Source organism: Protopterus annectens, chromosome 7.part0, assembly GCF_019279795.1.
Source record: "Protopterus annectens isolate FY-2018-M chromosome 7.part0, PAN1.0, whole genome shotgun sequence".
In the NCBI taxonomy this organism is placed as follows: Eukaryota; Metazoa; Chordata; order Ceratodontiformes; family Protopteridae; genus Protopterus; species Protopterus annectens.
This window is the reverse complement of record NC_056739.1, coordinates 545,258,130-545,281,703: the sequence shown is the minus strand read 5'-3', so window position 1 is coordinate 545,281,703 and position 23,574 is coordinate 545,258,130. Positions and strand designations below refer to the sequence as shown.

Genomic DNA, 23,574 nt, shown 5'->3' with positions numbered 1-23,574 from the left:
GATCTGGGATGCCTGTATCTGCCTCTTTGTGGTCTGTCTGACACTGGAAAGGACCAATTTTTAGAGGGCCAGTTCCTGCTAAACCTGGGTGGCTGCACCTGTAAGAAATCCTTGACTGTCTGCATGGATTTTGCTTTATCCTCCATTTTTTTCAACACCTCTTCTGCTTTAGTACCAAACAAAGTATCATGTTGTAATAGTGCATCTAATAAGTTTGCTTTAACATGATCAGGCAGATTCTGTTCCTTTAACCAAGCATGCCTTCTAATAACAGAACCTGTAACAGCGGCCCTGCAAGAGGCCTCCAGTGAATCATAACCACATTGCAAAGTATGCTTTCCCACTTGTTCAGCTGCATGCAATAAATCCTGCAATTCCTTGTTCTCTGAACCTTCAGTATTTGTCAACAATTTCTGTTTAAGCAGTGACATTAAATACTGCTGATATTTAAGCATATGAAACTGACAATTTAAAGCCCTTACAGCCAGGGTAGCAGAAGTGTAGACTTTTTTCCATCTGTCTAGAGCCCTAGAATACCTATCAGAGGGGACAGGGTTTTTTACAGTGGAAGCTTTAACCCCTTGGGACCCTGAGATATAGTTTCTGGGTCAGCAGTGGGGTTTTTATATAGGAATTTATGAGAATCTGGGACCCTGTAGTACCTGTCTGGCTTAGCAGGTGCAGGGGGTAAAGAGTCAGGGGACAGACCGGACTCTGAAAATACAATATCCAGGACAGGTGGAATAGCAAGGGGTCTGTGCTGGGGAAGTAGCAGAAAGTCTCTGAGCCTTTTCTTAGATTCAGAATAATCTTGGCTCTCCCAGTGGAAATGCTCCCTCATGGTATGCAGGGTTTCCCCAAAAGAATAATTCTCAGGAGGAGAGGCTGAAGGAATGGATTCTTCAGCATCAGAATCCTCATAGGGAAGCATGGAGTAATCCTGTTCAGAAGAGGAATCAGAGGAAATAGAAACCTGATCAGAAGAATCATACTCTGTCTCTTGCCTAGGCCTCTTATCAGGAGGGGGATGGGAGCCCCTGATCAAACTAATTAGGTCTTCGGCCATTTTGAGCATCTGTTTTTTAGGCATGGAAATCTGAGAAGGAGAATGCTGTACTTGTTTCTTTGTCTTTAGAGCTGCTTTAGTCTTTGTCTTTGAAGCTGAAGATGGCTTAATATATAGTTGTGTAGGTCTGAAGACACCCTCAGAAGCTGATGCCTGCTCAGCGGCTCCGGACCCATCTGACGGAATGATTTCCAAGTGTCCAATACCTTGAGTTTCCAGAGGCCCAGTTGGCTCCACATGGGAGTCGGAAGCGGCCTGTGGCTCTGAGGTAGCAGGCGCCAGGGGCTGCGAAAGTGCCTCACTGAGAACTGGCGACTGGCCTAGCAGAGGCTTCGTCGTTGGTTTTGGACCTCGGATGCCTATCCTTTTCCTTGTCCTTGCGTTTTTTGTAAACTCCGGTTGTCAGCTGGTCCGACGGTATTATATAATTAAATCTTTGGCCAAAGTAATGAAATGCAAAATCGAACCGACGCTTAATAGTGCTTGGTTAAATCTAGCACAAAACCGACAGCTAGCAACGTTGTGATCAGGGCCTAGGCAAGGAATACAGTAAGAGTGAAAATCCTTATGAGGTATTTGCTTCTCACAAGAAATACAATTGTTAACTTTTTCTGACATCGGTCTGGAGCAAGAAAAAAGTTTCCCCAATGGGGTACTTAGCTTTAATGAAGACTTCGGTTCTGAAATTCGGATTTGAAAATCTCAGGAGTCAGCCGACTGGCACTTGCGAACTGCTTTTGCTTCGGGCACTGCGCAGCAAGAAAGACTGGAGAAAATGGCGTCGGCTGCATCTTTTATACCTCTGGCGCACTGACGTCAGGGAAGAGGTGACAGCAACTGAAGCCGGACCTAGACTTTGGAATTCTGGCCGACTGAGGGTAGCCTGCCAGCAGGATAACCCAAGAGTAATGACTGCAACAGTGAAACACGATGAACATCTAAACAAAAGCCTCCCATGAAGTTTTAGCACATTGACATTTCCCTACCCCCCAATCTTCTCTGTATGGTGTAAACATTTTCTGTTTTCCTACAAGGACAGTTAAACCCCTTCCCTTCAGCTTATTTGTAAAGGTAAGTGCCATAGGCATGTTCAATATCCCTTCAGCTTATAACATTTATTAGTACTGATTATGCACCTTATGTACATTTAAATTCAACCATAGTGTTTTGCTTTAATTGGTATATTTTGTCTTAATACACTCTGAACAGTCCTGTACTTTCTGTTCTCCCTCATGTCCTAGTTAACTCTCCCTTGCAGCCACCACTACAACACTGTTTGAGTGTATCCTTCATATGTCCATAGAAACCTTCCTTTCCATGACATCTTTTCTGGAAGTGTCAGGTTTAAGAATAGATGATTTTCCATACAGCTTTAGCTTTCCTCTCTCTCTAAGTCCCAAAATAACTGTCACTGTACGAGTCTCATCAATACAGGGCCATATTCCAAAAGAGTTGCTCTCAGTGTAAGTGACTTACTCCTGGGTAAGCCTGCCCTAATTCCAGCACAGTTGCTCTTATAGTAAGCCTGCCCTGATTCTGAAAGACTTACTCTTAGAGGATGTGACTTACTTCAGTGTAAGGCTTATCTGTATACAGGTTCACATCGAGGGCCAAATAACAAAAGACTTGTGTTTCCATGTTTGCAATACACCATGGGTTTAGTGCTAAGGGACCATCCTCTGGTAACAATGTTCTCTTCCACTCTTCATCATCTCCCTGCAAAAATGGACAGTTGGCTATCAAGTGCTTAATTCTACCCTCTTATCCCAAATCCTTTGTCTGACAATCAGCTAATAAAACCTAGTCAGCCAGCACTGCAAATGGAAACAGATAATAAATAAGTAAAACATTCATTCCGTGCAGCCAGTTATACTCATTTGTGATATGTACTTAGTTATCTGTGCCAGGCACCATCCATTCCTTCACCACATTAATTCTTATACTCCCTTACAAGGTCTAAACCTCTCAGTTCTGAGATACATTAATCTGTTATACTAGTTGCATAAGATGGTCATGCATTGGCTGTCTAAGCTTTTTATACAAATAAATGCCTCCAAAGCAGAACCAAAGAATAGCATAGTGATCTTGTCTTTTTTTTTTATTACAGGTTACACCTCACCATCTGTACTCATGATCCTCCTGGTTCTCCTCACAATCTCAAACATACTGTTTGACTGCACTTAGGATATCAACTATGACTAAGCATAGCTTATTTCCATACTGTATGGCTGTCAGCATCTTCCATTCCACAACACAATATATCACTTTTTTTAGATCACCTAGTCTTCCTGGCTACCTCATGAGTCTTCTGCTCACTGTGCTGTATGGAATACTGAGGCCTAGCAGGCTGTCCCTCCATGTGTTCTATGAGTGGCACTTTCCCACTGAAATGTAACTCCCAGCGGGACCCACTCTAGTGTGCCAGTCTTCATTATGTTCCCACCATCCCAGTCTTCATCTGTGGTCATTAGGTACACAGTCTGAGTACCAACATGGCTGTAGTCAAAAACAAAGATCATAAAATGGGCTGTGGCCTTGAGACGGGCAACATGTGTTTGTATGTATGTATCTCTCTTGCTCTCTTTCTATATGCATATATATTTTTAACCATCAAAGTGATTCTTGCTATAAAACTTTGCTTTGCCTAAGCATTAATAATACACCTACAAATTTATTTATTTATTTAACATTTGTTTACCGAGAAAGTGTGGGACAAAGCCCATTTTCAGTGGAGTCCCGGGGAGTAACACTCCAGAAATGCTCCAGATACCAGCAAAAGATTACATCCTATATATATATATATATATATATATATATATATATATATATATATATATATAGGCAGCAATTTGTCCAAAAAGAGTGTTTCTGTCCTCAGGTGCTTATATCTTAGCAATCCACAATCGAGGAAAAGTCACAACTTCTTATTTTCGTAACCATTCTGTTTATATTTGCTCCTTACCAGCTTGTGTCATTACTGATGTCAGACATAAGATATGCCTGGGCAGGGGCACTTGAAAGGACAACGTCCAAATCCATATTGTTACAATGCATCTCTAGTGGAAGCCAAACCAGAGCAGAAGACAATCATTCTAAAAAGGAAAAAAAAAAATCTTTAACCTGGTCATTAAAAAAAAATACACAGGTTAAGATAAGGGAAACTGCAAAAAACACTGGCCATGCCATCATGGCATACGGTATGAAATGCAACCACAGCAGGAAGGTGGAAGTGTGGGTAGAACATCTGCCAAAAGTGGGTGAGGCAGATGACAATGGAAGAGCTGTGAGGGGAGCATCTAGGAGGTAACAACCTTGGGAATAAGGTTCTGAATCAGTCAGCTAGACAGTGAGTAATAAAGCAGCTAATCACAGATGGAGATTTAGGTTGGAGATTATAAAAAAGGAGAGTCTACAGCTCTAAGACAAATTGGGAGAAGGTGAAGAAAAGGCTGATGTAGAGTTTAGGAACAAAACCATCAAAAACATTTGGAAAGCCAGGACAACCCAGGAGAAGAAGGTAGCCGGAGGTTTGATGGAAGGAAAGTTTATTTATCCTTTGTTGACCAGATCAGTCTCACTGGGCTAGTGGCCTCTTATTACGGAAGACCTGAGGTGGTACTTATACTACTAGTGGAAATTTGACCAGGATATCAGAACATTCTCTACCTTTTTCTATTGGTGCCGTGGAATCTTTAACATCCACCAGAGCTACCACCAACTTAAGCACGTGGAACCTCAAGTTAACATCTCAACCAAAGGATGACACTCAGAAGTGCAGCACCCACTTTATATTATATTGCAGTGTCAGCAATCCATTTACTTATTGTGAGAACAGAACCTGCAACCTTCTGCACTAAAGATGAATGTGCTACCCGTTATACTACTCAGACTGCAAACAGTTTTTTAGTAAATTGGGGAAAACAGAATAGCCTGGAATAAATCTGGATTATTAGAAAGTAAGGAGCAGGGGTGTGCTGACCAACACATACAGTAAACTCTCAGTTAACTGGCACCCATGTAGTTTCTGGTTGCTTGAGAGTTACTATTAAAAATAGGCTTGACTAATACTGTACCCTACACTATTTGTTCAGTTTGACTCATTCTCAGGTTGGGGAGAGAGGGCATTTATTCATATCTTCCTTTTTTATACTCTAAAAACATAAGGTATGTTTCTGCGGGGGGGGAAACAGAAAGTGCAACACATGAAAATTGTACTGTGTTTCTTCGATATTTTTTGCTGGTTCCTTGAGAGTGCCTGTTGCTTGAGTTCCAGTTAACAGAGAGTTTTACTGTAATATAGCACTACAGAATGCTTTTTGTTTTAACTCATTTCAGCTTTTACAAATGAATTAAAGGACAGGGTGCTAACATACAAGGGTGCAACCGATAGAGCTGGAAACAAGTTGAAAAGAGATAATGGAAGAATTAGAGAACTAAGTAAGGGGAATTTTTATGGGAGGGCACAAGGCAAAGTGTCTAGATAAGCTATCTTACCGTAGGTGTTAAATGTGCAGGCAGAAGTTACTGGTGGGCATTATTCAGACTGTATATTCATGGTGCAGGACTGGAGATAAGCACTAATTTCTCATGTACAAGCAAGAGTAATTCTAGCAAGAGGCCAGGCAGAATACGAGCTAGCCTGTTACCCTTACTTTAATTTAATTGAAGATTCTGGAAAACACATGGAAAGGCAGAATTACTAAATGCTACAAGGTAGGCAAGGAGCAGGAGGAGCATAGCTCTGCATAGTACAAGTCATGGAGGTCCAGTCTGTTGCACAAGGCTATGGCTGGACCACAACTGTTGAGGTTAGAATACTCCCTGAAGATGCACCTCTAGACTCCAGTCTTATGCTTCGTATGATGTGGAGGGGAACTTAAATGGATATGGAGAATGGAATCCAAATTATGAGGCAGCTAGGGAGCTGAATAATGGACAAGAAGCAGAATATGACCTTAATGAGGAACTGTGTAGCAAAAAACTTGGTAACCAGGGAAACTTGCCAGCATTGTATACCACTGAAACTTAGCAAACTATAGTTATGCTCTGCAGACTTTGGAATAGTAGATGAGGGCACATTGTACTTTGGCAAAGTTAATGGCACCCTACAGTCCATAAAGGGTTGAAAAGCTGAGCATCTGGTCAACACTGAGTGCTAAACTGCCTGAACTCGTGACAGGGAGGCATCCCTCAGGATCTGTGTTATGGACAGAGTGGCCAACACAGGATTTGTTGCCGATATGACAGCTGAATGATAAAACATGATCCTGACCACCTGCTCATCTGTCTTATCTCACTCATTGAAGAGGATGTCAACATCCAGTATGAGGAAAGGGAAAGTCAAGAGTTCAAAACCGGACAGTTTCACTCTCAGCCTGTAAGAAGCAACTCTCTTAGTGGGAATCATAGAGATTCAGTTCCCCTAATCCCAAGTTTAAATCCAAAACTGTGTCCCAGGGATTCTATTACCCACTTGGTATTAACTTTAGGGCATTCCTTCTACCCCAGTTATCATGGGAAAATGGCAGTCACACCTTGGAATACATTTTTGAGCACAGATTTTGGGGTGTACTCTGCTGTACCTCACACCTCTCCATAAGTAAGAGGCATCAGAACTATGGGATAATAAAAATGCTGATGTCATCCCTCTCCGTCCATATTATGGTAAGGCAACATTTACTGTGTCCATCTGCATAAACCATAGAGTGGGATATATCTTGCTGGTGAGCAACAAGAAATGAAGTCTTAACAAAATAAGAAGATACTGGACACACTGGAACAAGAACTTAAAAGAGAATTAAGCAAATAAACATTGAAAGATATCATAAGACTCAGCATATTATCAAGGGGCATGAGGGTGTGCAGCAAAGAAGGAATGTCAGAAGAGAAGAATGTCTCAAACCCAGCTGCAACGAGGTGGTTAGCAAATGGATTAAGAATATATTTTTCACTTAAAGGTTAGCAAAGTTCCAGAACATGCTGCTGGATTTTAGTGGTACAAAGTTGGTTAATACAGGGGTTTAGTGGTAATTAGGATTAACAAAAGGTTAAGAGGAAGCAGACAGAAAGAAATAGAGCAATTACAAAAGAACTTGGTGCAATATCTGGGGTGTGCACAATTTCACCACTTACATATACAAATATTTCTACATAAATAAATAAAGCAGCAATATGCGAGCTTGAAGGCAGGCAGCTAACGCTAATTCATTTCTGGTAAAAATTAAAAAAAAAAAGGACAAAAGCAGAGCTTTGACAAGTTTTATCCAGTAAATTTTATTTATATATAACAACAGTAAAAAGTGAGTCCTTGGCTTGCAAAATAGGAGAACTTCATTATTTACAATAGGTACACAATAATATATTAGAATAATAACAAAAAAAGTTTGTTTCCTCAAAAAACATTTTAAATACTTTCTTACACTTTTCACAACACCTGTAAAAGCAACAACATAAAAAAAGAACAGACAGCCACCTTTGTTTATTTTGATATGGAACTCCAGTGTGCCATACAGAACTTTATGGACCGGGCAGAGCCCTGAGCTGTTATTTACAAGTTAATAATCCTCTGACACTAATCCCTTGGGTCCACCTCATGAAGGTGCTGTCCTACAATGAATACAGACTCCTTTCAGACAAATAACCAACAGACTTATTGTACATCTTGGATACAGAACAGTTTTCTGAATTCCTGATTTTTCAAAGATCCCCATAGTCGGGGTAATAAAACATTACAGAGGTAAACTGAATAAAGGAAAAGGACCTGAGTGGACAGAGACTCCAAGGGGAACCCATTTGGCACACAAGTTGCTGTTTCACTTAATGTAATTTTGCACAATATTCGCCCCAGCTAAACTGGACTTTCTCTGACAACAGTGAAATTTATAGAACTGAGATGAAATGGCATTGAGAACATTAAATAATATTTTCTTGGCGAGCACAACAAACAGTAAAAAGTGTCTTATGCTCTAAGAACTGTGGAAAAGCTCACAATTCAGTCTGCACTGTGAGAGGTATAACTCTCCAGTCTCACCCTCCCCTCCTGATTTGAAGTTCTTTTCTTTGTAAATCCCTAAGCCAGTAAAAGAACACTGCCCCTCAAAGCCAGCATTAGCATTTTCAGTTTAGGTTAGGCTAAGATGCAGTTCTCACACAGAAGTCAATGTTACTTCTGATGTTTAACCACGTTAAGTAGCAGATGTTTTATTTTTACTACTTCACAGACACCTGTTGTACTGTGCACTACATTCAGAGGACAAAACATTAAAAACAATGTGTGAGACTAACGTAACAGTTAAATGAAGTAATTGCTTCATTACTGGAATCCATTGTACAATTACTTTTAAGCATTTGACAAATGCTTAGAAAGCTGATAGAATAGCATTGCACCATGCGCTTAGGCATTGTCATACACCGGACCCTTTAAAACTATTTTAATAAAAACTACAGAGAATACAAACTTATGTTTAAATATTAAGGATAACCAATCAGGACTGGGAGTCTACTCAGATAAGGATATTTTGTGGTACGATAAATATCACAATAGCTACATATCAGGAACTTTGGCTTCTCACTTGCTGGATTCATTCGGTCACCTTGTATGCATATTTGGTTTGTAGATGTGAGTGCTCGGTATATGGGAGTGCCTGTGCTTACAGACAAGAGTGATAGCCGTGCAGCGGTATCTGCCCTCGTAGATGTGATTGTGAGGTGTACCTGGTGAATACTAGTTGCACTGTGATGCTTGTGCTCTGAAATACTTGTGCCTCTGTGTATGAATACCAGATGTATTGTGACGCTGGCATTAATAGACGTGACTCTTACTAGAATTGAGATACCAATGCCCACATGTGACTACTCAGTATATAGGGTTACAATTGAGTGTACAGGGATTCCTACACCTACAGATGTACTCTTCCCAGGTAGATTGACTACCTAAACCTGTAGATGTGATTTGACATACTGGAGTATATAGACCTACAGATGTGGCTGTTAGGTTTATGGCATACATATAGTTGTACTGTGGAGTACCTACAGTCGAAGGCCAATACACTTAATAATAAATGTTATTATTAATGCCTGAAAGTTCTAGAAAACAAATTGCAGCTCATAAATTACTCTCCCTAAAAGAAAGGTGTGCCAAAATGTTGGGTGGTGAGGTGACATACTTTAGAAAAAAAATGGGAGATGTGGTCCAAGGGACTGGAATAACTCTGACAATGGGTTACAGGCACTCTGAGGTCAAGAACCACTGCACTAAGGCTGGACATTTATTTTGTAAAGGACCTATCATGTTTTTGATGTTCAGCTCATACAATAGCCCATCACTTGCTACAAAAGCATGAATTCTGAAATGGATGTTAGTTTGTTGCTAATAGGCTTTTCAATTCAAGATAACTCGAAAATGCAAGTATTTTTTTTCTCCTGAGGCATACTGATCTCATATGGAACTATAACTAACTTGGGGAGAGAGTAATCTTGTTTTTTATTAAAGAAACTATTTGTTCATCTCTGACTTAAGTTTCGGTGATGCTGGTTCTTCTATTACTTCAGGAATACCATACTGCTGGCTGTCATAACCATTCTGCAAAAGTCTGGCATAGTAACAATATGCTGTTAAAACACTGTCATGACAGCAGGCTGACTCGCATAACATGGTGTACTGTGACGTCTAAAAGCCTTTGGACTGTATCACTTCCCGTCGGTTATGTTGAAAAAAGATTCCTCCTCTGCTCTCTTATAAAACACAGCAGTAGTTCCTGGAGCATACATGTTGCCATGTCTATCCATTTTGGTCTCATTCAGAAATTCCTATGAAATAGCAGGGAACTGAGTCTAACTCAATGATATGCTTTCATTAGTACAGACTTTAAAAGCTGCTGCATCTAAGCCCCAGACTAAGAATGTTTGCAAATAATAAGAGGGCAGTTTACTACAGCTGACAAAGGCCAGGACTGTCAAAGAACAAACATTCAAATGAAACTGAGGGGAACACTTGGCTACATGAAATCTGACTGAGATGTGTCTGCATTACTGGGCAGTCAGTCATTCTCTGGCTTAGCCTGCCTTCTATGCACCAGGGGCAGTTTCAGATCCTAGGTCTCTCTGACATTAGATAGAAAACCCAATAGCTGTCTCATACAAAGCCAGCAAAAGAGTAAAATTACTGAATGATGGCTAAGAGTAATTTCAATGCCTATAACAAGAAAGCTTATCTTTAGTATCTTGAACTTTTACACTCTGACAGTACACTATTGATGTTGTAACAGTCAAATTTAGTAACTGGTGAGCTCTGGAGTCAGAAACAATCATAGAACTGTAAGTATAGGTAGTTAACCTCCCTCTTCATTAGAAAGCCTTTATATATAAATGAACTGCATCTTGACTGAAAAATACAGGATGCAGTTCATGTCTAACTAATTTTTCTTTTAGCCAAATGAACAATTCATACATGCCAGGCAGCCGTTTAAATGTACTGTTCCTGAAATAAGCTATGAAGAATGATGGCTGTGAATTTTGCTAACAAGATTTTTGCTGTGTTCATGCCTGTAAATATGACAGGGGCACAAGAGACATGCTGGTTAGATTAGTAAATATGGCAAGCATCCAGTTGCAAAACCTCGCTAATCCTTGTTAGCTCTCACACACAGGTAGACTGTAGATGAAGCAAGGAAACATGTCAAAACTAAAGGTGCCTGAAAACAGAGTAATGGGCAGGTAAACGTTTGTAGATTTATTGATTTTTCGTGGCCTTAGACCTATAAGGTTGAGCACCACTTCTTGGTGAAACATACTTCCTAAGGAATGCAAGAACAATGAACCTGCTGAAGAAGACCTTTACATTGTGTACACTTTTCTACTAAGTAAAACACTTTTCACCATCAGTGCAACTACTGAAATACACTTCTTGTTCCTTGCCCCGTAAAGAAAAATTTCTCTGTTGAGGAGTATGTCTCACTACACAAAGGAATCTAATCCTGAAAAACATGTTGTCACACACAGGGGTCCAGTCACAAGAGTTCAGAGGATGTGAATGCCAACTGCTCCCACTGACATTAAGGGCACAAGTGGGGAAGCAGATGTACAAATGTCATCTCCACAAAGTAAATGGTGCAAAACTGCATGCCTTTTTTTAGGGGGGGGGGTGCCCCCAAAGCCTCACCTGTACTGACTTACTTAATATAATCAACTCCATGGCCACTGCACTTTGAGCCAGCAATCCCGCCCTGGGGGGGGGTCCTCTATTCTTGCACTAATGTGGTTTTCACACACTTATCCATCAGACAACTGTCACTCAGACTAGTGACTTATTTCCTGCTTAGTCTCTCCACGCCTGCAGCATGATTAGCCTCGTTACCATGCACGCTGATATAACATTAGACATGACATTAGCCACCCTAGGGTGCAGACACGACACACACGTTCACATGAAAAAGATCTCTGTATTTAAAAAAAACTACATTATTGCCCATGGAATTCACTAGTTCAACAGAGAACATCTTGTCAAAGCTAAATCAACAGAGACATCAAAGGATGGTGTAATTTTACCTGATAGTACACATCGTGCTTAGGTGAAAAATATTGAAGATAAATGCTAAACTCCACATTTATCATCTAGTGTGTCTAACACTCAGTCCTTTTAATTTATGTACATAAGTAATAATATTTACCAGAGGGACAGATATATTTACAGACTTCTTATGTCACTTGGCACTCAAAGAGAATCTTAACCTTTGGTCTTTTGTTCCTGAACTTCAAGAAAAGATCGACAATGCAGGCTAGATGCCACCACTATGTGCAACAGGGAAGTATTAAGTCTGACGGAGCCAGTGAGGAAATCTAAGCTGACTACTGACAGGAGTAATATAAGACAATGTTAAATAAATCTGGCAGCATCCACCTTCTGACTTCAAACACAAACTTTAACTGCAGTAATGAATAAGACATGATGAGTGAATGATGACCTCTTTACAATCCTAAAAACAGAAAAAAATCAGTGTTGCTTACTTTGACAATTAAAAACATAATAAATAAGTTATCTCCCACAATTTCTTATTTTTTCAAGTATGACTTTCTGTAAACATTATACTGCAAGGAAAGAAACACAGTGGCTCTTGGCCACACAATGAATAAAAACAAGCAACCAAAAAGAACAAAAGAAAAATATATAAAAAAATAACACAGCTCCTTTCCTTGGGTAGGGGTAACTTTCTGTTTTACCTATAAATGAAGTCACTAGTCACACAAAGACATAACAGAAACAGTAAAATGCAGAGAAATCTTCAAAAGAGCAGCTAAGATAAAAACTGGGGATTAAATGGTTGTCACATAAAAAATTGGAATCTTTCTACTGGATGGCACAGCACTAGCTTTTGGTAGGAAGATAATTACATGGAAGTATTCATTCTGTCATTCATTCAAAAATCTTTGTGTAGGCCTCAGGTGCACGTTACTGGAATATCCCCATGGAGATTATATTGATATCTGCTTTACTGAGATGTTGTCTTAAGGGTTTCTTAGCTGCTGTTACAAGGGACACTATAGTTTTTGAAGGTTGGCATTTTGTTTTGTATGCCTTGATAGAAGCTCCTTGCTGATGAGCTAAAGCTGGTTTCCTTCTTTGAATGAAGGGATGGTGCAAATCTGCTGACTTGCTGAAACATTTCTAGTTGCTAGAACACATTGTTGTCTTTTCATCATTATTCAGTGAAATCCAGTTTTCCCAATGATTGCTTTTATCTGTCCTTTATACACTTCAAGCCACAAGACTTCCAAAATGCAATTTAAAAAAACAGTTATTTCTGAATGTAGGCCATTAAAAAAAGAATATAATCTCTGCCTTTAAGTAAAGTATGTGTTCCATCACCTGCAAATAAGTTTATTTTTTCAAGAAAAAAATAAAGATACACCATGTCCAAATATACAGCTAGTGCTTTTTCATGCAAATCAGCCATCATAACAGATGTTCAAACAAGAGTCTTTTCTCTATGCACACTTCAGCAGTCCTGTACCCTGGGAGCATCCCCGAAGTTGTGATGACAAACTGCACTGCTAGGAATTCCCAAAACGGAATATGATTAGGGTGAAGCGATTCTAGAATCACTAGACACAAGATAAATTAAATTCTTATACTGTTCCCTTCTACCTGCAGAGCTGCATGTCCCTTAGTTTTTAGTACAAAGGAATCTGAATGTTCAGTTACACTCTGATTAGAAAGGCCTCCATCTCTCAGCTCTCCAAAGACATGGCACTAACTAGTTGTTCTACTTTATAGGCTAAGCGTTGCCTGCACGCTTGTTCATCCTGTTCCAGAGCTGCAATGATCTGCAAGAGAAAAATTAAAAAAAAACAATGGATTAATATAGACCAATTATTCTTAATGAATAAATTATTTTTAAATTTCCTGCAAATTTTTGGCACACTCAACATTTTTAATTTCTCACTTTGTAGATCTTCCATGTACTGTCATACATGTTTTCCCTTAAGATTGTTTCTTTGTATAATACAGGTAAAGGACACTCTGTTCTAGAACCACCACAATACAATATTATCAAATAATAGTAATGACGAACACAGATGACTAACATTTAAAGCATCCTTCCCTCCAACTTTGTCTTTCTAGTCAATCTCCAATTAATAAGAAAATACTAGAACATATGCTAAATGTAACAGAGATGACTCATCACAAATAACATGATGAGATCTGAAAAAAATACGTGATCCAATATAGATGCACCTAATATGTGGTACTGGAGCCAAAGGACTGGATTATGAAACAATTTATGTTCATAGTGACGTACTGTGTTGTGCAGTCTCGTTATTAGTATATATACATAAGTAGTATGGGTACAGGGCGCTTTGTCTCCCACAAACAAAGATATATCTTTTTGTATTTCTAACAACTATTGGTTTGATGATTTTTTTTTATTTTGGTGTTTTGCTGTTCAAAGGTTTTTAGTTCGACTTAATGAATTGGATCTTATATATACATCCACATACATATGAACACAGATATACACCTCCCTCACTGTATATATATATATATATATATATATATATATATATATATATATTTATGCTATCCCTGAAAGGTACTGAACCATCATTTTGTTGATACCAGTCAGAATGCTGCCAGTTCACAGAGTCTGATCCTTATCAGTAAATGCTATTACTGAAAGTGTTTTTATCAATAACAGCTTATACAATGTGCTGCCATATACCAGCACACAAGCAGTGTTTTATTTGGAACATGTTAATCGAGCCACATATGTTATCTATTTGTTGCTTAGAGTAAAGTGAACAGATATTTTATGTTTTGGAAGATTTCTTCCTTCTTCAAGTTGGAATGACCACCGAGTTGATATGTATGAGGTTTGGGAGTGGGTGGGGGCTGGCCCTCCCAAATTGATGGATGCAGGTGGGCTTGTCCTACTGTAAAAATGCTAAAGTTTAATTTTTAGCCATTTTTAGGAAGGGATTACTGTTTGACGTCTTGGAATGTTGGTATGTAGACATTCCGGTTTTACTGTAAAGGTTTACTACTATCAGGTAGGTGAATTAGGTGTGCATGTGTTCAATGGTATGCTTTCATACTAGTTACAGCTATATTTATTTATTTATTTATTTGCAGTTATTTAACCAGGATAGTCCATTGGGCCTAATGAACCCATTTTCAATGGAGTCCTGGGGAGAAAAGTTCCTAAATACATATTACACAAAGATTAATATACACACATAGATTGCATGTAGATTACAGAGGTAAACAAACTATGCTTAATATACTCTTAAAAGCTCCTAAATACATATTACACAAAGATTAATATACACACATAGATTGCATGTAGATTACAGAGGTAAACAAACTATGCTTAATATACTCTTAAAAGCTCCTAAATACATGTTACACAAAGATTAATATACACACATAGATTGCATGAAGATTACAGAGGTAAACAAACTAAGCTTAATATACACACACAGACTGCAGGTTCATTACAGAGGTAAACAGACTGATCAAAAGTATTTCAATCAAAGGAAATGATATCAAAAATATTTTTTTTTTCCAGTTGGAATGAGGATAGGTAGTTAGATGGAGTAGGGTCAGGAGTTACTAGGTACTAGAGGCAGGCAATAATTTGTTATCTGGAATTTGAGAAAGGAAGGGAGAGGGTGAATGAAGTAGAGTGTTGGTTATGAGGGATGGGAGCAGGAGCATTCCCATGTGGAAGTTAGATGAGAGTGGAGTGATTTTTTAAAGGATTGGAGGCTAGTAGTGGTATGAATGGAGGGGGGAAGGGAGTTCCATAAGCGAATTAAAGAGTGTGACAGGAGGTATTGTCCTGGGGGGTGGAGTGGTCGGTAAACTTCTATATGGTTTGATTATTAGATCTGAGAAGTCTTTGTGTGTGGTGCATTTTAAAGGTAGTGGCGAGGGAGGGACAGAGGGAAGGCTGGAAGATGAGTTTATGGGCATAGGTGAGCTGAATGTAGGATAGGTAGTTTGGTAGTTCTAGCCAGTTTAGTTTGTGGAGAGATTCACAATGATGTGTTGATGATTTGTTGCTAGTGGCGAATCTGGCAATTTTATTGTAGCAAGAAGACAGTTTGGTTTTGAGAGATGATTGTAGATTTGTTAGAAGGGGGGCTCCATAGAGAAGGGAGGGTAAGAGAAATGTAGTAGAGAGAGTAAATTTGGTAGTTGAGGTGAGAAACCGATTTTGTCGGTAGAGCATACCGATTTTTTGGTGGGGTTTTTTTATGTTTAGTAGTAGATGGGAGTTGAATTTAAGCCTGTTGTCGATTTGAACTCCTAGTAGTTTGGCTTCGGATACCAGTTCAAGAGGTGTTGAATTTTGGCTGGTGATGGAGAATAAATTTTGATCGAAGTTCTTGGTTTTGGAGGAGGTAAAAATCATAAGTTTAGTTTTACTAGCATTGAGTGCAAGATGGTTGTCTTTCATCCATTGCTCTGTGGTAGAGAAGGCATCTTGAGTTAGTTTTAAAAGAGTTGGGATGGATGGGGCAGCACATATGATTGTGGAATCATCTGCATATTGGATAACGCTAGTAAGAGGGATGGAGTGATAAAAGTCATTAATGAAAATATTGAAGAGAAGGGGTCCTAGTATGGAACCTTGAGGGACACCTGTGGGGGTGTTGAGGAAGGAGGAGGTGGCCTTATTCCATTTGACTGCTTGTTGCCTATTGGAGAGATAGCTGGTAAACCATTTGAGGGAAGAGGGTGAGAGGTATAGGTTAGCTAGTTTAGTAAGAAGAAGGTTATGAGACATAGTGTCGAATGCCTTAGAGAGATCGAGAAGGATGGTAGATACAGTGAAGCCAAGATCTCTAGCTTTATTCACAGTTTCAAGGAAGGAAAGGAGAGCAGTCATAGTGCTATGATGGGGTCTGAATCCATGTTGGGTAGGGGTTAATAGGTTGTTGTCCAAGAGATGGGGGAGGAGTTGAAGGTGAATGCATTTCTCTAGGATCTTAGAAATGGGAGAGAGGATGGCAATGGGACGGAAGTTTGCGAGTGTTGATAATGTTGTGTGTTGTGTGCGATGCAGTGACAGTCAAATTTATGGTAGATGGGATTTTTTAGATCAGTTGTTTGATTTTGTATCAATAAGTTGCATATATATATATATATATATTTATACACGTGTGTGTGTTTATATATATATATATATATATATATATATATATGTGTGTGTGTGTGTGTTTGTGTGTATATATATATATATATATATATATATATATATATATATATATATATATATATATATATATATATATATAGCTATCTACACACTTACACACACACACACACACACATACACCTACTGCATGCACTCACATGAACAAACAGTACTTGCCTGTTGATTTTTATAATAAAGCCACGTAAAAGCATGTGACTGTAACAATATGGTAATACTGTGTTACCGCAGACCCTGAATAAGTTGAAGACCATCTTCTTTATTTAATCAGTGATATATATGGTTTAAGTTGTTCCATATGTTATATTTTGTTATTCATCCAATCACTGAAAATTTTATTAATCAGATCACAGGGAGACTATTGCATGAACAAGCATGTGTTACATTTCGCCTTTATTTGGTTCAAATTAATTTAGTTAGTTGTAACCTGAATATAGGATGTCAATCTGATGGTCAACAGTATACTTTTAGTATTTGCTAGTGTGCAAAATCTGTGCCTGAAGTTCATTTTATGGCGGGGCAACACTTTCTATATAACCATGTGCCAGCGTCAAAGGTGTACAGCAGAGATAATAACATGATTATGATGCAGACAACCTGAGTTTGGGTACCGGCTCAGGCACCTGCTGGAGCTGGAGCTAGGGTGATAAGGTTTGGCCTGTTAGCATTTTTTCAGGGGGAGGGGTAGAGCACTTGCCTAGAGGTATATGCTTTGTGAATCAGCCCTCAGGGAAGACAGCCTGTCCTTTGCAGGAGGGGGGGTGAAGCCACAGATTTCATCACATGTAAAGGTATGGACATCTGTTCCAAGGCCTACTGCATGCCAACTCTCACATAATTATATGGCTGTGCACTAGGGGACGGGGGCTTAGCTACCATCTTGTTTTAGTCACACACATCCTCTCCATGTCCTGCCTGCTTGAAGAGTATTTCAGCCTATGCACTCATTTGGACCATGACACCAACTGGTGAGGGTTGAGCCATGATTTGTCTCTGACGTGGGACACTGTAGAACCCCCACTTTACTAGTGTCTGCGCCTCTGTCAAGTGTGAGATAAAGTCCCTAAGTAGCCACAGCCAGTGACAGTTACTGTGGGAGCATGCAGGTATGGACTATGAGCAGGAATAAAGTTAAAATACTACTGTATACTGGTAGGCAAAAGCAGAAAAAAGAAATAAAAAAAACTTTCTATAGAAATTAGGAATAACAGATTATTTGTTGCTACATATCCATCACCAGTTTTAATACTATGCCCATTAAGTACATTAACATTAGAACAGGGATCAGCGCGTTACCTCCTTTGCTTCTGGCCTGGATTTTGCAGTTACCAAATAAATGTTATCTACTTAAATGGGGTGGATGCCAACATTAACACAGATTGGCAGACGTAACTTGTAACTCACTGATCATGATCTGTAGTCTCCACTTCCAGCAGAAAACTACATGGAAGTTTAATGTAATTTCCTGTGGAGTTAATTTGTAAAATGAATGTATTAAATACCTTATGCCCTCCCCTATCATTTTCCAGTACCCTAAACACATGCTTGCATATGCAGTTCATGGAAAGCAGTTCAGAAGTGAATACATCTGCCATGTATGCAATGAAACTCTCCAGTTGACTTTGCATATTATTTTCTATATCTGGCCTTTACACTGATGAAAAGCTTGATCTTGAATATGCCATCCCTACACTTTTAGGATGCACAGCTTTGCAACACTAGGAAATTTCTGTAAAATGAGGGTACCATGGGTTGAGTTCTGGAATATATATAAAAAGTGCCAAGCAACTTTTATGGGATCCTGTTTTACTGCATTTTGTTAGATCCCCATGACTTGCACTATGGAAGAAATCCGTACACAACCCCTTTTTTGCCATTTCTGCAGATGGTGTCAAGGTGTCTCTTCTATCTACAGTGACAATAAGGTAAAGCCAGTGTTCAGTACATTACACTAGAGTAGGCTTTTCAGTTTCCCCACTGTAGTGCTACCATGGATCTGATACAGTTTGGGGGAGTAGAGGGTAGGTGATCACATCCTTGAATAGGAGGTCCTTTAAACCCTGCAACATTAGAACTGCCCTTAACTCCGACATACTGTTGCAAAGTTTGGCCACTGTTGATGACCACATCCCTTGAACAGTTTTCCCTTCATAATGACCCCCCCCCCAGAAGGGAGGTGCCCGTGGTGACTGTGGCTTTGGAAATAGGGGGACAGAAGAATCTCTGCTCTGAACAACTGTCAGAGATGTAATCCACTAATGCATATGATCCCTGCAGACCTACATCAGATGAAGTTGTTTTTATGATCAGTGTACTGCTAGTGTCCACTGTAGAACTCTCATGTGATATCTAGCCAAAGGGACCAGAGTTATAGAGGAGGCTATCAGTCCAAAGAGTCGTAGAATGAGTCTTGCTTGAGGTTGAGGGTGCTATAACACTCGGAGGGCTACAAACCTTAAAGACTTGACCCTTGCCAGGGGAAGTTTTGCTATCTGATGGACTGTGTTTATTTGGCAGCCTATGAATTCTATAGTCTGAAAGGGAAACTGTTTGCTTTTGTTGAAGTTTACTGATATTCCCAAGTGAATTGTCAGGGAGAAAAGGAATGACTGGCATTGTAATAGCAGATCCTTGGAGGTAGCAGTTAAAAGCGAGTTGTCTAAATATGGGAAGACCCAGGTCCCTTGTAGCTGGAGATAAGCTACTACTTACATACATTGGAGAACACCCAAGAGCTGTGTTGACTCTGAAAGGCAGTGTTCTGAACTAATATCGGCTGTCTTCCAGCTGGAAATGGGAGCATCTCCTGATTTGCCTTTGTATCTTGATATGATAGTAGGTGTCTTGGAGATTGATACAGCACATCCTTCCTTAAAATAGGTAGAATGGACTGTACCATCACCATCCAGAATTTTGCCTTTTTAACATACTGATTTAGATTGCTGAGATCCAGTATTGGTTTGATGTCCCCTGTCTTTTTTGGAACTCAAAAAAAAAAAAAAATGCAACAGACTCCAAATATCGAAAGACTTTTTTTTGTCTAGCAACTTTGAAACCGCTGTTGCTGCAAACTCCAACTGATTGGTTATAGTATCAGAAGTCTTTTATTTTGTCTTTGGGGATTCCCCAAAGTGTATTGTATAACATCTGGTAATGATATTTAGCACCCAAGAGTCAGAAGTTATTGTTTGCCAATGTAGAGGATTCAAGGAAAAGTGTGGCCTCTCCCTTCTGCATCCAGAGTGCAGCAGTCTTGGAAACGTTCTGGGACACTGATAAGGTTTCTCAGTGAATGGCTCATGGAAACCTTGATTTTGCAGACTGCCTCTGCCTCATGGGCAATGTTCAGTGGGGTTGCCTCCTCCTCTTGGAACTTTTCGAACCACATTTTCCTACCTTTTCTTTGATTCCTGGAAAAGGATATCCGAGGAGCAGAAAAACAGATTTCGTATGGCAGACAAGGTCTTACCATCCTCTTCCCTCCTGCTAAGTATTTCTTTAATTTTTGGCCCAAAGAAGGTGGAACCATCATAGGTGGCTAGGCTTATATAGGCTCCAGGGCCAGTAGCCGAGAACACATCTATGAACCTATGTATGACATCTTAAAGCTTTCAGCAAAATCTCATAGCCACATCTAGGCATGATGTCACATGGTAACACCTTTGCCAGCTGCCCTTGACGTATCATCTGCTGCATTAGCTAACAGTCTCATGACCACATTTGAGGAAAATTACAGGGTAGACATTTGGGTGTCCACTGTTTTATGAATCTCCGTAAGTAAATTACATGAAGGGGACTTTGAAAGCTCCTTTATCAAGTTCCTTTGCAATCATGCCAGATGTGCTAGATAGTTCAGCACTCTAAGTGCAAATATCATTGACACTTATGCCCATTTCCTCAGTCTATCCAATGACCCTGACTCCCTGTTCAGGGTAATGGAGAGAGGAACTTTCTTTGGACAGTTCCTTTTTCATGGCTGTTGCTGCCACCTTGGCATCTACTGGGGGACCCCTAGACCAAAGTTTTTTTTGGGGGGGCAACTAGATTCTTGCCCAGCTTTTTCAGGATAGGCTCTGCCACATTAAGTTCATTCAAAGCCTTCTGGGTGACAAGATGAATTAAGGAAGTGTGACCACCCAGGATGCTGAAGGGCCAGACTCAAAAGCTTCAAGAAACAGTGAGTCATCAGAAGAAGCAGCTTCAGTGGACCATTCCCCCCTCTATTTCATCAATTCCAGAATGTCTCCAAAGGAGACATCTTTGGGGAGACCTTGGGGAACCTTCTCCATCATCTAAGTCAGTGTCTTCAGTGACAGACTCAGGAAAGTCAATATGTTTCCGCTTGCAAGTCCTCTTCTGGGAATGTGCCTCAAGGCATCTGAAGGAGACATCATGGAGTCAGACATGGAGTTCAAATGATTAGCAGTCTCAAAGTTAATTGGATCCCCCTGTCCCTGTTGACCAGAATGAGAGGACAAAGGTACAGGCTTCAGCAGGAGTCAGGATGGATCAGAACTCGGTGAACATACCAGTTTTCTTGGTTCAGCCAAAGCCCTCTTCACAGCCATAAAAGCTGACTCAGCCAAAGGAGCTAACCATCCATAACAGTGGAACCAGTAGTCGTCTTGACTACAGTGGTGGAGAGCTCCGAGGAGGACCCCAGAAATGAGTTATCCTGAGCCAAAGCTCTGAGTCGTAGGGATAGGTCCAAAAACCTTGGAGTCAACTCACTGTCAAGGCCCCGACTCCAGTGCTCTGGCTCTGGATCTCTATCCAACCTGAATGCATCAGCAATGAGAAAGTAAGGGAAGAAGCTGAAGCTGAAGCCTCCAGGGCTATCGGATCTGATGCAGATACAGCAGGGGGGTTGGATCTCATATGCATCAGCTCCCAAAAGGGAGACAGGATCAGAACAAGTATGATCAGTGTTGAAAGGTCTGATCTTTGTCCTCTCCTAATGGATGCAGGCAGGAGGACTCCCAGCTGAATCTATGTCCTCAGAAATGTCCTCATCATATGGCCGACATCCAGTAAGGCTAGACTTCTAGTGGATGAACCAGACCTTGAAGAAGAAGCTACTGATGTGGGTCTCGATGGAAGCTTCTACAGAATCAGTGAGTGAAGACTGGGATCATGGATACAATGGGATCCGAATGCCTCGTAAACTTAGGTCCTAGACCTGAAACAACACTCGGATATGGAGTCCTTTTATTGTCTATTTGTTCTTCTTGTCTTTTTTCAAACTGTTTCTCCTTATGCTTTTCCTTCAACTTGTCTCTGTCTGTCTGTCCCTCTTTTCCTTAGATCTCCCTCTCTTCTTCTCTCTTCTTGTCAACAGAAGGAGAGATGGAGGGTGCCTTTGGATCTGAAGACATTTTGGACCCTGTTGAAGGGGGGGAAGATGTCCTTTTAGAGTAGGTTTTTCTTTCCTTTCCTGGACAGCCATTCTGCTGATTGCAGCACAAATACTGCAGGTGTCCTGCAAGTACGAAGGCCCTAAGCAGTACACTCAAAGAGAGTGTCGGTCTGAGGCAGGATCTTATGCCCACTTTTTAAAACCTGTAGACTTTTCTGACATCAGAAAGAAATATTTATAACACTAGCAAAAAGGTTATGGGCCAGATAAAATAAAGCCTACACTAAGTGTACACAATATGTATTCAGTAAAATTCTTATCACATTGTTTGTGCTTTCTTGTCACTCACAAAGATTACACTAAGTGTACATGTAGTCTACACTTTGTGGTAACCTTTATGAATCCCTGTCAATATTTAAAGCTGTAAGAATATCAGTAAGAAAACTAAAATTAGGAGGAAGAAGGTGTGTGTTATGCCTGTGCTGTCTGCTCACTCAGAACAGTGTACACTTAGTGTAGGCTTTATTGAATCTGGCCCTATATCTATAACTATAAGAGAATAATAACACTAAGATACATATATATATATATATATATATATATATATATATATATATATATATATATATATGTATATGTGTATATATATATATATATATATATATATATATATATATATATATATATATATATATATATATAAACCCACTATAAACAGTAAGAAATAACTAGGAAGTTCTAAGTTATTTTTAAGCTAAAGGGAGAAAGGAAAGGTTCACAAATCTTCACTTACCATGAAATCAGGATGGAGCTTTTGGTATACACGTCTGGTTAGACAGGCAGCAAATGATACCTGAGGTAATTCAAGGGGGAAACTGTGGGTAAGGGAGGAGTCAGAGGTCTCAGATCCAGCTGGTATAAAGTGCCGAGGTTTGATCAAACTGGATACAACACATGCTGCATCAGAAGAAATTGGACAACATCGGATGCTTTATTTTTTGTTTTTAAACAACAGGCCATTGTGGCACCCCTCAAGTAAGTTAATATAAAGACCACAAAAGCTTGGAGCTAAGCTATAGCATTATAAAACACTTATGAGTTTTCCAGTTCATTCTGTTGGTCTCCAATGAATTGTTTTCAATAAACGTTTCATTGAAGTATTCCATGAATAACTATGCAGACTCTTTCCATTACAGATATATATATCTTCATGTTTCAAATCAAAACTTGTAAGAGTAAAATTACATTTGTTTTTGTGGTTGAAAGTTTCAGTTTAATGGAAGGTGATAAACAAATTAGAGGAACACTTTTCTGTAGTGCTAGACAGATTCCAGACATTTTTGTTCACTTACAAGACTCTGCCACATGCCTACCTGCACTAAGTAAATACAATTTTCAATTATCTGAAAAAAAAACACAGCAAATGATTTTGCAAT

At 39.6% G+C, this 23,574-nt stretch overlaps 1 protein-coding gene across 1 annotated transcript in view; it reads right to left on the bottom strand.

The window, feature by feature from the left end:
* Positions 1-7,319: 7,319 nt before the first annotated feature.
* The window catches only part of PLXNA2 (plexin A2), a 1,613,917-nt gene continuing 1,597,662 nt past the window's right edge, over positions 7,320-23,574 (bottom strand). The window contains exon 32 of the mRNA XM_044077136.1: positions 7,320-13,387. Within this exon, the coding sequence (XP_043933071.1) occupies positions 13,292-13,387 (96 nt within the window). The 3' untranslated portion in view covers positions 7,320-13,291. The remainder of the gene's footprint in view (positions 13,388-23,574) is intronic.